We start from the raw sequence: 16,166 nt of genomic DNA on the forward strand, positions 1-16,166 counted from the left end.
TTACGCGGACTTGGATTTCTTGGCGGCAGTTTTCCTCTTCTTTTTGGGTGGTTCTTCTGTGGGTGGGGGGTTTGTGTTGGGAACGTCCTGCTGTTTCGGACAGTCCGCAATCCAATGGCCCACTTGCCCACACTTGTAGCACGGGTCGCGCTCTTTAGTTTTCTTGGTGGTTTTCTGCGGGCAATCTGGCGCCCAATGCCCCGTTTCCCCACAGGTGAAGCAGACGTTGTTGGTAGGGTCCTTACGGGGTTTAGCGGCCACTACTTCCTCCAGTTTTTTCATCAGCACCGCGGCGTGATTGGTGATTTCATCGGCGAGCACGTTGATGCGGTTGACGATTCCGTCCATGGTGGTCGTAATGATCGCAAAATCAGCCCTGGTCATGGGGGAATCTTACTAATGGGAGGATTATCGTATAATCCCAACTACAGTCCCGTAGCATCCTGTGAATCAGGGAAGAAAAACCCCAGGCCTTGATCCGTAGGATTCTGACTAGGGAGAAAGTCCGTGGTCTGTGCCATTTCCAGCTGTCTGTCAATGTATTCTTACTGCGTCTGATCTACGGGCTTCTTAGCTTTCTTCACGTCGACTTGTTTCTGTGTCAGAAGATATAATGAGGTGTGACAACTAGGATCCGCTTTTATAACAAGTTCAATGACATCCGCAGAACATCAGGCGTTGTAATTTAATAATCCCTCACACCAAATACGTACAGTTCATCGACATCGTAAACGTTAAAATAGTTGTTTACACAGGTGATGGCATCTTCTAATTTCCGAGCTCTGGTCCACGGAAATCTCACTGCCGTGACGCTTTCCCACATATCATGGTATCGAGCCCAAAACATACACCATACACTTCGTCGGATACGCGGTTTTTTCAGCCGAATAAAACCCGATACTTTGCGAGTTCCATCAAGCAGCGTGTAGAACTGGAAAGTCATAAATTGTATATTACTAAATTGCCGGTACGATTTCTCTAAATCTGAAGCAATGTTTTCTTCTGACCAGCGATCTAAAACATATTCCAAACACCTATTTCGAGATCTACGTTTTCTACGCATGTGGTGTCTTCTTGCCACTAAAGTTTCCCAAATATTTTCATCGTATTCTTCCATATTAATCTCTGGTAAGGATAGACCTTCCATGTTAATGTACTAAACAACATTTGAACATAATTTATTGACCACGTGATGAACGCCTGGCGTTTTTAGCGTGAGAGAAGCTGATTTTCTGAAAACAACTTTCGCGCGCTTCGCCTAGCGCGTGACGACGTTCTGCAAAACCTAGCGTTTTTAGCGTGAGAGAACCTGATTTTCTGAAAACAACTTTCGCGCGCTTCGTCTAGCGCGTGACGACTTAATGAACTTATGAACACCTGGCGTTTTTAGCGTTAGACGGTCATGCTTATATCTTAAATTTTGTCAAGATTGTTGAAAATTCATCATGGTATAAATCTGCTAGCTGCTAACCCTAACCCTAACCCTGATGTGCAATCAGTGATACCCAAGGTGGGGAATCTTGATAGCTTTCGACGGATTGCTAGATCGTTAGCCAAAGACACAAATCCAGGGCGACTAATCATGATTTATCTGTATGCCGAGGAGCTCAAGAAAATCATCCCCAATCAAACCCGCGACATTGCGATCATTCTACAAGAAAGTTTACAAGAGGGGTTCATGGAAATGATGCGGTTTAACTAGTTTTCTTCATTAACAAATCATGGCTGGCAGTGACAACATCGCAGAAAAAACACATAAGCATGCATTAAAATGCATCGAGAAAATGCAAGACGATGGGGTGTTTCAAGGTGTTAAAAAATATCTGATATCGGGAGTGTTTCCAATAACCCTAGACGAGTATACAGATCTACGGAACCATGGGTATAAGCACGTCTATAACGATGCAGGATTGATATTAATTCATATCGTGGGCGAGGAATTCAAGAAACGCATGCCAGAAAAAACCACCGAGATTGAAAGTATCACAAGCGACTGGCTTTGAGAAGTGTACATAAAGTGTAAAGAACTTAAATCATTTCATTTATGAAATCATGGCTGAGAGGGACAACACAGAAAAAACATTTGTCGGACAGTGTATTGAGGAGGTAGAAAACTTACCAGGATTTCAATTTGTGAAATCCTATCTTCGTTCGGAAATATTTCCAATCACTTTAGACGAATATTCATGGATATACAACCATCTAATCGAGAACCGTATCGGGACCTCGGCCTTGGTCTTGATTCATTTAATAGCCGAGGAATTAAAGAGAACGATGCCAGACCAAACACCCGAGATCGAGACCCTCCGAGCGCAGTATCTTCACGACATGTACATCAAAATACGAGAAAATGCGTAACCTTTAATCTGGCCAACAATTAAGTGTATCTGTTACCCGAAGAAGATCGAAAAAGCATCTGGATGACGGTAGCCGCCGATCGATATCGATTCCAAAGAAGAATCCAGAGTGTGGAGAACATTTTAAAACCTATCTTAGAAAAACTTTTTATTTCTTTGTAAGTGACATGAATAAAACATTGTTGTATGTGGCGTGAATAAAAATGTTTAAAATACATAGATTGTGTTTGTCGAGTCTCTCAGAGGAAGGGTTTATTCTATTACTCGGGAGAAAAATCCTGAAAGTGGATTGACAATCAGTTAGAATAAGATGTTTTCTACTGTATTACAGGTTATTGGTCATTTTTATAATTGTACATGTCCGAGAAATAAAGACTTTAAGTGTCTGTGTTAGTGGATTCACCTCGACTCGTGCTCTTTGATCTCTGTTTCATTGAAGAGTATGCTCCGTAGCAAAATAAAACTAAGCTTAACGAATTCAGCGTCTCAGAATCTATCGGATAAAATCATCCTCAATTCAAAGAAATTGAATGTATAGAAAAAGAAAATGTGAAAAACTCTCTTCACGAAAGCACAAATTAGTCATTTTGACGATCGCCATCTTGGCTTCGTCTCCGAAGCGAGGGATGTTTTCGAGGAGGTCCGCGCTCTCTCGTTATATTACGACGCTCTCGCCAGTTCGCTTCACTGGTGACCCAGTAAGATTAGAAGATTGAAGATTTTGAGAAGATTTATTTTGAGAAAAAGAACAACAATGTCGACAACGAGGATGGTCTTTTCCACCTTACCGGGGATTCGATACCGGCTGTAGCTCGTTACCGAGCGGAACAATGGTGGGGACTGGGTAGTCATGAGCACCCGGGAATTGGGCCAGTTTAGTCCTCTTGATAGGGCGGGGGCTATGGAGCTCGTCAATCAAGTGAGGCGGCGTTACGAGCGCCCTGGACGGGGTCGCACCCGCCGTAGGACAGCACGCATGTCCACCACCCCCAGACGTCGCCCCCAGTCAACAGACATCCCATCGCAACTCGGACCCTCGGAACAACCCTTGCCATCGATACTGGAGGGGTACTCGCCCTCATCGATGTCACCCCAGCCACTCACTAGTCCGAGAGCGAGCCTGGAAGAAGTGGTGCCCCAAACACTCACACCCCCGTCAACCCCTGTGAGACCCCGGGCACGACGTCGCGGTGCCGTTCGTGTGCTGCCACTCCATACAACACCGGCGTCAGCAGGACCGCCGACAGAACACGAGACCGTCGTCCCGGGGTGGTCAGATCGAGTACCATCGATCTGGTTCACCTGCCCCATCTGTCTGCAAGACGCCAAACACTCACAGTTAGAGTGTAGCCACTGCAAACAGCGGGCGGTGTGCTGCGAGTGTGTGGTCCAGCTGGAGGGCGGAAGATACAGGCGGTGCCCCCTCTGCAGATTCATCGGTGTTTAGAAAGGCACAGAATAAAGTAAAAACCCCACGGCCCTTTTAAGGGCCACCCACATCTTTTGAAAATATGGTGTTTATCACAATGATTGAGAAACGTACACAAATTAACACCAGTAGCACTTTATTTACTACCAAACACATGATTATGTTTTAATGACAATATACACTTGTTTATCATACCTATAAGCAAAGTCTTGAATAAATTGTCTGTAACGAGTGGAATTTCCCACTAAACCACAGGCAATCTTAGAAGGAAAAGCTAAAGTCTTGTACGATAATCTACCCAAATGTCGCAAACACTGTTGAAACCATAGTTCTCGTTGTTCACGGGGGTCTCGATAGCGGGGAATACATCCTTTACCATAATCCCATTGTCCCAAGAAACAAATGACATCGGGTTGTGTAGATAGTGGCAAAATGTATAAACTTCCAGAAACGCCCCGATCGAGAGTTGTTTTAGGAATTGCCAGTCTTTGCGCCAGGGCCAAATTATTACGGCGAGCAATATTTCCATTTGTCAATAAATTATATTGTTGCACAATAACATCCACCGACATAGAAAAAATATCTTCTTCCACATAAGTCACGCTCATGATGTGTTTTTGTTGAGTGTCGATGCTACAGCTTTCGTTTTTATAAGTCACACTTACGAGGTGTGTTTGATGAGTGTCAATCACGAGGGTTTCTTTGTCAAAGGTTCGGGGGCCTATCGAAAGTGGCATTAGAATATGATAACATGGGTTTTTCTCTATCGATCTAACTATCATTGGGGTTTCTACTGCCTCACAGACGTGAGAAATGAATCATTAAAGAGGTTGAGAAGAAACATCGAGCCTCGACTCGAGCTCTTTGACGCCTGTTTCTTTGAAAACTATGCGACCTAGCAGAATAAAATTAAGTTTAACGAATTCCGCGTCTCGGAATCGATCAGATAGAATCCTCAATTCAGAGAAATTGGTTGTCTAGAAAAAGAAAATGAGAAAAAACTCTCTTCTCGAAAGCACAAATCCGCCATTTTGACGGCCGCCATCTTGGCTTCGTCTCCGAAGCGCGGGATGTTTTCGAGGAGGTCCGCGCTCTCTCGTTATATACCGGTGCTCTCGCCAGTTCGCTTCACTGGTAATCCAGCAAAGCTAATTTGAAGTTTGAAGATTTTTTGAGAAGAAGACTTAACAGATTGAAGATGAGCTACTCACTCCTCCAGCAAATTCTGGCCCGCACCATGCCTGGGCTGAGGACCTCCATGCCGACCCCCCCCCCCCCCCCATCACAAACCACAACGTGGTGCCAGAACACCTACGGGAAGACTGGGAGGCGGAGCTACGCCTGGTGGAGCGGCCCCCGGGACGCATTGTTTTCCGGGAGGACGGGGAGTGTGAATGGCGGGTTTTTATGAGGGGGTGCCGGACGCCCCTAAGCAGCCCCTGAAGAAGAGGTACCGCCGCCGCCACCGCCAGTGGAGAAAGAAGGCCGCCCGCCAGTAAGGGGGTAGATAACCCCATAGACAGTGTGGGGGATTTTGATAGTGTTCTTCATAATCCCCCGTCGTGTAACGTAGTCTTTCGGATGCGAGACTATTCTCACATGCTTTCCAGCAACGCAGAGGATGAACGAAATACATCATGTTACGCTTCGTTCTCCAGTGTCTCATTTGAATCAATCCTCTTAACGTTTGTTGATCTCGGGTCATGATTAAATACTGGTATTCACTCTGAATGATTTTAACGATATCCTCCGGTCCTGCATTGTCTGAGATAAAAGTCCACGCTCTACTTTGAGGAGTTTCTCTCACTCCTTTCACTCTACGATAAACTGGTACGTATTCCATCTTTTGGCAGACTGATTTTGTTATTAGGGGAAACCTGTCTTATATAGCTACACACAACACAGATTTTATTTTCTCCATTTTTATTAAGTAGAACATATTTACAATGATACATTCATAGCATGACATTGACAAGTTTGTCCTTTATGCATTCTAGGTTTATCAAACCTCTCTTTAAACCAATATGCTACATAACGATCTCGTTGTAACGCCGTGCCTTTCCAAGGAAGTAACCAATCTTGAACCGTTTTTCTATTACGATGGCGTTGATGTAAATAATACACACAATATTGCCCACAGACATCCGTGTTCAAAGCTTGATAGCAATTCGTGTTATGAATCCATGTGTCTCCGTGGCGTCGAATAAACTCTTTGATTTCTTTATGGGCCGGGGGTAATCCGTAAGAATCAAAATATTCTATGACGGGGCTGCTCAAATACAAACAAACCCAATGGGCTCCGGGGCGATGCTGGGGGTCCGTATTGACCACGATCGCTTTTTGATGCGGTAAGACCTCCGGTAATACGTCTCTAGGATACATACCTCCAAACGAAGACCCTAAATCTTGAGATAGGACGTCTCTCAATTGATACGTGTCCATCAGTAATCGATGCTGACTTCTCGCTGTTTGTTGACTTCTAGCAAATTGTCAAAGACGGCATACACCACGCAGTTCAAGGTCTCCGCTACGTTGGCCGTGAATTGTACTTCCACTCTCAGGTTTCCCGTCTGTATGAGATGAAATTTATCGGTCTGAGCTTCTTGATCTTTGGTGAAATCCACACACCATAGAGTGTATCCCTTTTTATACTCTTCCAGACTGATGTCCGGGGCCCAATCCTGTGCCAATTTTCCCAGGCCTTTGTACAGGGTCAGATACGATCTCAGATACTGATCGTCGTTGAAATTCGGTTCCAGGGGTCGGGTTTCTATCATTTCTCCATTGATACTGACTTCTAATTTCTTGACTTGCTGATTTTTGAAATGAAACGGGTTTTTAGTATCATCGCCGTTAAAGGCGGCATTTTCCACGAAGCCCACGAGAATCAGTTTGAGCATCTGTCCTTGAAACAGGTGATCGGTGATTTTCGATTGGGTGCCGGTGGGAATGGTGAACGTTTTCACTTCCACTCTTCTCAACGGATATTTAGCCGTTTGAGTACTCAGCTGTTGATTGATCAGATTGACGATGTTAGGAATCGGTTTGACTTTTCTCACCCACAAGATCATACTTTGAATGGCCACTTTGCCACTACTCCCCGCAGCGGTCATCATGTAGAATTGAGACCTGGCGCGGTTGAATCTCAGACGGACGTCTACTCCGTTCGGCAGACATTTCTCTTGCTGAAATAAATCCAGATGTAAACGATCCATCAACACGATGACTTTACTGTTATCTATCTTCTCGTGACGTTTTCTTAACCCCACGTTCTTGGAATTATCGGGATAGACAGGGGTAGGGATGACGGCATTGATGGTGAGTGTATCACCGGCTACGGCGAATTGCTTGTCAGGTTGAGTCAGAGCGGCTAACCCGACTTCGTCCATGTGCCCGGCCGTATCTTTTTCCCACAAGGTACAGGCCTTCATCTGGGTTTTCAGAGTCCTGTGACTATAAGACAGTAATTTCTCCAAGTAGGCTTTGTACAGATAAGTATCCGTTCCCGGGGTGATGACTTTTCCATTGAGACTCACATCGATTTCGCTGAATAAGGAATGTAAGATGTTATTGACGGGAGTGGAAGTAGAATTGCCTCCCGTGAGAGATGTGCCATCTCCTTTGGTAAATTTACAGATCATCTGGAGATACGATTGAGATAAATCCAGATATTCATCTCCCTGTCCTTTGATTTCGAATTCGATGGGAGCTGTATCCGAATTCAGAGTACTGGAAATCGGATAATATTCCATCCATTTAGAGTCTTCTATAGTGACGTTCGTCGGGGGAACTTTAAACAGTTCCAGACTATCCGTCCCGCAAGCGCAAGATTCTCTGTGCATCATTTTTTGATGTGTTACCGATCGTCGATGGGGAATCAAATGGGTGCTCAAACGTCCTACACCCTCTTTTTATAGGTTCAACCAAAAATGTCGGGAGATCGTTTCTTCTTCTTACCTCGGGACTTTCCCCGGGGGTTCACTGCTGGTGCTCTCTTCCTCTTACGAGGTCGTCCGCGCGCTAAGATGGGGGAGAAATGTTGTTTGGCAATACCCGCCGTATTCTTAGCGGCCCGTATACCGTGAGTCTTGAGGGCGTCTTTGAGATATCTCTTATTTTCTAAAACATCTAATCCCGTCTTAGCAGCGGCTGTCAAAACTTGTTTGGCCACCGTTTTGAGTAAATCGGTGAAAAACCCCTTGCCTCTCTGTCTTTTTCTTTTTCTTCTTCTTCTTTTTTGACTGGCTGCTGTTTTAAGTATTTCGTTTAAAAGTCCTTGGCCTTTCTGTTTTCTTTTTCTTTTCTTTCTACCCATAGTGCTTGCTAACGCTTGACCTCCGTGAGTTCTGAGCGATTGTTTGAGAGATCGTTTATTTTCTAAGACATCTAAACCTGTCCGGTACCCGGCTTTCATGGATTGCCGTGCTCCTCGTTTCATCATATCCGCTAAAACACTGTCCCCATGACGGGATCTTAATTTTTGTTGAATTTTAGGCATGGCCATACGCCCCGTATTTTTGATGGCTTGTACTCCGTGTGTCTTGATGGCGTCTTTGAGAGAGCGTTTATTTTCTAAGACATCTAACCCCGTTTTAGCGACTGCTGTTAAAGCACTTTAGCCCCCGATTTGAGCAAATTGGTGAAAAAACCTTCTCCTGTTTGTGGTGCGGGGTTGCCTCCTAGTAACCCTCCTACGACCTGACCGATCACGGGAGCCGCTACTTTACCCATTATTTTTAAGAGACGACCCCACCCGTGACCCCGCTGATGTAATAAACCTCGATGATACTGCATCTTTGTAGAGACTGACCCCCTTCAGGGTCTAACCCGCTTTTAATACTTTTTGGGACCCCTCTTTTTTCTTTTCATGCCTTTGCCTCCTTGAACGGCGCCGATTACGGCACTCGCGATCATAGGAAGGAGAATGGAAAATATTCCGTGTCCTTTCTGACGCCTGACTCCGCGATGATACTTCATCGTTACACGACTTTTCTTTTCAATACACTTTTCGGAAATGAAGTTTCACCAGTGTTCTACCATTTAAAAAGGGCATGGGGGTCCCCAGAGAGGTCATGATGTGAATGTCGATGGTATCGAAATGTTTTTTACTCAGTTTCAGATATTCGGCCCTGTTGGGTTCCCATTTAGCATGTTGGCCGTCCACCAGGTGAAACGTACTAGGAACCACCCTTAATAATTTCAATTCGTTGGACCCCACCACTTGAGGGTTCACGACATCGCAATACACGTACATGGATTTAAGATTTTCGTAGACATCCATGGTATTGTTCCCCAAGTAAGTCACGTTGATCCATTTGGTCTCCGCTTCGTTTGGCAGGGTGAGTTTCTGACTATCCATACCGAGCTTGTAAGCTAAGGATAGGGGGAAACGAACGCACAAGGGGGTTTTTCTGAGTATTTTCCCTTTAAACTAATACATGACGCGCTCGTATTTTTCGAAATAAACTAATTTCATGAACCTCTCTTCTTTGGGGTTACCAATCGTTTTCCATATCTTTTTCATACTTCTGCTCAGACCTTCGTTGATTTCGTCGATTAAGGCCGCGGAATGAACGTAAGCTCCGGGTCTAAAGTGAATTCGGACGATACCCATCTTCTCACTGATATCGATGAGATGAAACCAGAGAGTGCCGCTCCATTCGACTAGTACGGGGCACTGACTCAAGGGAAGCATCTTGACTTTTTCCATTCGAAATCGTCCCCATTTGAAAATATCGGGGTTTTTAACGTGTTTAAGGTACTCTTCGGGGAGGAGGATATCGAAATCAGCCTCTTCCTTTAGGATGTTTTTCAAAGCATTGGGAAACATCATTTCGGTTAAACCCACTTCCCATTCCCCGTCCGTCAAATCAAGGGACTGGGGTAATACGATTTTAAATTGAGCGGCCGTATTGTTCGGAAAGGATTCCATAGACCCATCACTAGGGAGCGTTAAGTAAAACCCTTCTCATCCAGCCATGATGACTCAAGTGATGACCATGACTCACTACCTCCTGTATTTATATTTGTAAGACCAAAAAACATTTTTACATATTTTTATTAAACATTTCAAAAAATTACAAAGTCGTTCTTCTTGATCGCGGCCACCACCTCGACTCAACGATAGTAGAAAGGATTCTTCCATCTCGAGTGTTCGTCTCTCGACTAAGCAGCGTCGCATCAGTGCAGTATCATCGAGGTTTATTACATCAGCGGGGTCACGGGTGGGGTCGTCTCTTAAAAATAATGGGTAAAGTAGCGGCTCCCGTGATCGGTCAGGTCGTAGGAGGGTTACTAGGAGGCAACCCCGCACCACAAACAGGAGAAGGTTTTTTCACCAATTTGCTCAAATCGGGGGCTAAAGTGCTTTAACAGCAGTCGCTAAAACGGGGTTAGATGTCTTAGAAAATAAACGCTCTCTCAAAGACGCCATCAAGACACACGGAGTACAAGCCATCAAAAATACGGGGCGTATGGCCATGCCTAAAATTCAACAAAAATTAAGATCCCGTCATGGGGACAGTGTTTTAGCGGATATGATGAAACGAGGAGCACGGCAATCCATGAAAGCCGGGTACCGGACAGGTTTAGATGTCTTAGAAAATAAACGATCTCTCAAACAATCGCTCAGAACTCACGGAGGTCAAGCGTTAGCAAGCACTATGGGTAGAAAGAAAAGAAAAAGAAAACAGAAAGGCCAAGGACTTTTAAACGAAATACTTAAAACAGCAGCCAGTCAAAAAAGAAGAAGAAGAAAAAGAAAAAGACAGAGAGGCAAGGGGTTTTTCACCGATTTACTCAAAACGGTGGCCAAACAAGTTTTGACAGCCGCTGCTAAGACGGGATTAGATGTTTTAGAAAATAAGAGATATCTCAAAGACGCCCTCAAGACTCACGGTATACGGGCCGCTAAGAATACGGCGGGTATTGCCAAACAACATTTCTCCCCCATCTTAGCGCGCGGACGACCTCGTAAGAGGAAGAGAGCGCCAGCAGTGAACCCCCGGGGAAAGTCCCGAGGTAAGAAGAAGAAACGATCTCCCGACATTTTTGGCTGAACCTATAAAAAGAGGGTGTAGGACGTTTGAGCACCCATTTGATTCCCCATCGACGATCGGTAACACATCAAAAAATGATGCACAGAGAATCTTGCGCTTGCGGGACGGATAGTCTGGAACTGTTTAAAGTTCCCCCGACGAACGTCACTATAGAAGACTCTAAATGGATGGAATATTATCCGATTTCCAGTACTCTGAATTCGGATACAGCTCCCATCGAATTCGAAATCAAAGGACAGGGAGATGAATATCTGGATTTATCTCAATCGTATCTCCAGATGATCTGTAAATTTACCAAAGGAGATGGCACATCTCTCACGGGAGGCAATTCTACTTCCACTCCCGTCAATAACATCTTACATTCCTTATTCAGCGAAATCGATGTGAGTCTCAATGGAAAAGTCATCACCCCGGGAACGGATACTTATCTGTACAAAGCCTACTTGGAGAAATTACTGTCTTATAGTCACAGGACTCTGAAAACCCAGATGAAGGCCTGTACCTTGTGGGAAAAAGATACGGCCGGGCACATGGACGAAGTCGGGTTAGCCGCTCTGACTCAACCTGACAAGCAATTCGCCGTAGCCGGTGATACACTCACCATCAATGCCGTCATCCCTACCCCTGTCTATCCCGATAATTCCAAGAACGTGGGGTTAAGAAAACGTCACGAGAAGATAGATAACAGTAAAGTCATCGTGTTGATGGATCGTTTACATCTGGATTTATTTCAGCAAGAGAAATGTCTGCCGAACGGAGTAGACGTCCGTCTGAGATTCAACCGCGCCAGGTCTCAATTCTACATGATGACCGCTGCGGGGAGTAGTGGCAAAGTGGTCATTCAAAGTATGATCTTGTGGGTGAGAAAAGTCAAACCGATTCCTAACATCGTCAATCTGATCAATCAACAGCTGAGTACTCAAACGGCTAAATATCCGTTGAGAAGAGTGGAAGTGAAAACGTTCACCATTCCCACCGGCACCCAATCGAAAATCACCGATCACCTGTTTCAAGGACAGATGCTCAAACTGATTCTCGTGGGCTTCGTGGAAAATGCCGCCTTTAACGGCGATGATACTAAAAACCCGTTTCATTTCAAAAATCAGCAAGTCAAGAAATTAGAAGTCAGTATCAATGGAGAAATGATAGAAACCCGACCCCTGGAACCGAATTTCAACGACGATCAGTATCTGAGATCGTATCTGACCCTGTACAAAGGCCTGGGAAAATTGGCACAGGATTGGGCCCCAGACATCAGTCTGGAAGAGTATAAAAAGGGATACACTCTATGGTGTGTGGATTTCACCAAAGATCAAGAAGCTCAGACCGATAAATTTCATCTCATACAGACGGGAAACCTGAGAGTGGAGGTACAATTCACGGCCAACGTAGCGGAGACCTTGAACTGCGTGGTGTATGCCGTCTTTGACAATTTGCTAGAAGTCAACAAACAGCGAGAAGTCAACATCGATTACTGATGGACACGTATCAATTGAAAGACGTCTTATCTCAAGATTTAGGGTCTTCGTTTGGAGGTATGTATCCTAGAGACGTATTACCGGAGGTCTTACCGCATCAAAAAGCGATCGTGGTCAATACGGACCCCCAGCATCGCCCCGGAGCCCATTGGGTTTGTTTGTATTTGAGCAGCCCCGTCATAGAATATTTTGATTCTTACGGATTACCCCCGGCCCATAAAGAAATCAAAGAGTTTATTCGACGCCACGGAGACACATGGATTCATAACACGAATTGCTATCAAGCTTTGAACACGGATGTCTGTGGGCAATATTGTGTGTATTATTTACATCAACGCCATCGTAATAGAAAAACGGTTCAAGATTGGTTACTTCCTTGGAAAGGCACGGCGTTACAACGAGATCGTTATGTAGCATATTGGTTTAAAGAGAGGTTTGATAAACCTAGAACGCATAAAGGACAAACTTGTCAATGTCATGCTATGAATGTATCATTGTAAATATGTTCTACTTAATAAAAATGGAGAAAATAAAATCTGTGTTGTGTGTAGCTATATAAGACAGGTTTCCCCTAATAACAAAATCAGTCTGCCAAAAGATGGAATACGTACCAGTTTATCGTAGAGTGAAAGGAGTGAGAGGAACTCCTCAAAGTAGAGCATGGACTTTTATCTTAGACAATGCAGGACCGGAGGATATCGCTAAAATCATTCAGAGTGAATACCAGTATTTAATCATGACCCGAGATCAACAAACGTTAAGAGGATTGATTCAAATGAAACACTGGAGAACGAAGCGTAACATGATGTATTTCGTTCATCCTCTGCGTTGCTGGAAAGCATGTGAGAATAGTCTCGCATCCGAAAGACTACGTTACACGACGGGGGATTATGAAGAACACGGAAAGTTATTAACCATCAAAACTATGTAACTTTAGCGAGCATCAAAAAGTGTTTCTTAATAAAAAATAAAAGTGCAACTGGTGTTAGTTTTTTGTACGTTTCTCAAGCATTGTGATAAACAGCATCTTTTCAAAAGATGTGGGTGACCCTTAAAAGGGCCGGGGGACTATCAAAGTCCCCCACATGTCTATGGGGTTATCTACCCCCTTACTGGTGGACGGCCTTGTTTCTCCACTGGCGGTGGCGGCGGCGGTACCTCTTCTTCAGGGGCTGCTTAGGGGCGTCCGGCACCCCCTCATCAAAAAACGGCCATTCACACTCCCCGTTCTCCCGAAAAACAATGCGTCCCGGGGGCCGTTCCACCAGGCGTAGCTCCGCCTCCCAGTCTTCCCGTAGGTCTTCTGGCACCACGTTGTGGTTTGTGATTGGGGTCGGCATGGAGGTCCTCAGCCCAGGCATGGTGCGGACCAGAATTTGCTGGAGGAGTGAGTAGCTCATCTTCAATCTGTTAAGGTAACTCCATACTTGCAGTTTTATCTGATACCAGTTTAAAAATTGCATTTATTTCCATTCATTCGAGTTAAAACTAACAAATTATCAAATAAAATACATAGGTCATCACGCTTTTTAAGATGCGAGACGTACATAAACAGAATCATATATCACCGTCAGAAAATTGGAATATTCCTTAAACAACGTTATCAAAATGTCATACAAACTGGTTATGACGATATAATAGCATTCATAACAATTTCATGAAACGTATCTTCACAAAAATATACAAAATGTCTGTAAAAATAAAGGAAATCTATCATATAATAGACTTCATGGAGAAATCAATAAAAACAGAGTTATTGCCCTTGAGTTCAATATTTTGAAACTTATCATTGATTATTCATCAATAACTTAGACTTTTGAAATAGTTTATTTTTAACAAGAATTTTTACAATACCTATCAGAAAAGACCCCAACAAAATTTATGTTCCTATCATGCATAAATTTAAATAAATCACTGATTTTGCAAAATCTGATGACATCACAGGAGGGTGGAATTACTTTAAGTCTTCTTCTCAAAAAATCTTTCAACTTCAAATTAGCTTTGCTGGATTACCAGTGAAGCGAACTGGCGAGAGCACCGGTATATAACGAGAGAGCGCGCACCTCCTCGAAAACATCCCGTGCTTCGGAGACGAAGCCAAGATGGCGGCCGTCAAAAAAGCACGAGTCGAGGTGAAATCCACTAACAAACACACTTAAAGTCTTTATTTCTCGGACATGTACAATTATAAAAATGACCAATAACCTGTAACACAGTAGAAAACATCTTATTCTAACTGATTGTCAATCGACTTTCAGGATTTTTCTCCCGAGTAATAAAATAAACCCTTCCTCTGAGAGACTCGACAAACACAATTTATGTATTTTAAACATTTTTATTCACGCCACATACAACAATGTTTTATTCATGTCACTTACAAAGAAATAAAAAGTTTTTCTAAGATAGGTTTTAAAATGTTCTCCACACTCTGGATTCTTCTTTGGAATCGATATCGATCGGCGGCTACAGTCAACCAAATACTTTTTCGATCTTCTTCGGGTAACAGATACATTTCATTGTTGGCCAGATTAAAGGTTACGCATTTTCTCGTATTTTGATGTACATGTCGTGAAGATACTGCGCTCGGAGGGTCTCGATCTCGGGTGTTTGGTCTGGCATCGTTCTCTTTAATTCCTCGGCTATTAAATGAATCAAGACCAAGGCCAAGGTCCCGATACGGTTCTCGATTAGATGGTTGCATATCCATGAATATTCGTCTAAAGTGATTGGAAATATTTCCGATCGAAGATAGGATTTCACAAATTGAAATCCTGGTAAGTTTTCTACCTCCTCAATACACTGTCCGACAAATGTTTTTTCTGTGTTGTCCCTCTCAGCCATGATTTCATAAATGAAATGATTTAAGTTCTTTACACTTTATGTACACTTCTCGAAGCCAGTCGCTTGTGATACTTTCAATCTCGGTGGTTTTTTCTGGCATGCGTTTCTTGAATTCCTCCCCCCACGATATGAATTAACATCAATCCTGCATCGTTATAGACGTGCTTGTACCCATGGTTCCGTAGATCTGTATACTCGTCTAGGGTTATTGGAAACACTCCCGATATCAGATAATTGTTAACACCTTGAAACATCCCCATCGTCTTGCATTTTCTCGATGCATTTTAATGCATGCTTATGTGCTTTTTCTGCGATGTTGTCACTGCCAGCCATGATTTGTTAATGAAGAAAACTAGTTAAAACGCATCATTTCCATGAACCCCTCTTGTAAACTTTCTTGTAGAATGATCGCAATGTCGCGGGTTTGATCGGAGATGATTTTCTTGAGCTCCTCGGCATACAGATAAATCATGATTAGTCGCCCTGGATTTGTGTCTTTGGCTAACGATCTAGCAATCCGTCGAAAGCTATCAAGATTCCCCACCTTGGGTATCGCTGATTGCACATCAGCTCTAGCAGATTTATACCATGATGAATTTTCAACAATCTTGACAAAATTTAAGATATAAGCATGACCGTCTAACCGCGTGTTAGAAGTTCCACCCATGGTGAATACAAATAAAATAAGACAGAAAAAACAGAGCTTTTTATTTCAATTTTTTCAGAGGTTTTTAATTTCTCAGTGCTATTAAATCTTCTTTATTTGATAGTGTACTAAGGTCATCAGCATTTTGTCTCATGGTGAAATATTTTTCTAGCAGGCGTTTTCAGAAAATCAGTTTCTCTCTTTGTCTCTCACGCCAAAAACGCCAGGTGTTGCAGAACGTCGTCACGCGCTAGACGAAGCGCGCGAAAGTTGTTTTCAGAAAATCAGGTTCTCTCACGTTAAAAACGCCAGGTGTTCATAAGTTCATTACGTCGTCACGCGCTAGACGAAGCGCGC

At 43.7% G+C, this 16,166-nt stretch overlaps 3 protein-coding genes across 3 annotated transcripts; 1 reads left to right on the plus strand and 2 right to left on the minus strand.

Annotated features, from left to right (window-relative positions):
• On the minus strand, nt 1-348 carry LOC130054921 (DNA-binding protein HEXBP-like). The gene has a single exon (XM_056166030.1). It carries the CDS (start codon nt 346-348, stop codon nt 1-3), a length of 348 nt encoding a protein of 115 aa, XP_056022005.1.
• Nucleotides 349-6,227: 5,879 nt separating this feature from the next.
• On the minus strand, nt 6,228-7,631 carry LOC130054922 (uncharacterized protein F54H12.2-like). Its single transcript, XM_056166031.1, has one exon. It carries the CDS (start codon nt 7,629-7,631, stop codon nt 6,228-6,230), a length of 1,404 nt encoding a protein of 467 aa, XP_056022006.1.
• A 3,287-nt stretch (nt 7,632-10,918) lies between these two features.
• On the plus strand, nt 10,919-12,322 carry LOC130054923 (uncharacterized protein F54H12.2-like). Its single transcript, XM_056166032.1, has one exon. It carries the CDS (start codon nt 10,919-10,921, stop codon nt 12,320-12,322), a length of 1,404 nt encoding a protein of 467 aa, XP_056022007.1.
• Nucleotides 12,323-16,166: the final 3,844 nt, after the last annotated feature.

This window comes from Ostrea edulis, chromosome 5, assembly GCF_947568905.1.
Source record: "Ostrea edulis chromosome 5, xbOstEdul1.1, whole genome shotgun sequence".
Taxonomy (NCBI): domain Eukaryota; kingdom Metazoa; phylum Mollusca; class Bivalvia; order Ostreida; family Ostreidae; genus Ostrea; species Ostrea edulis.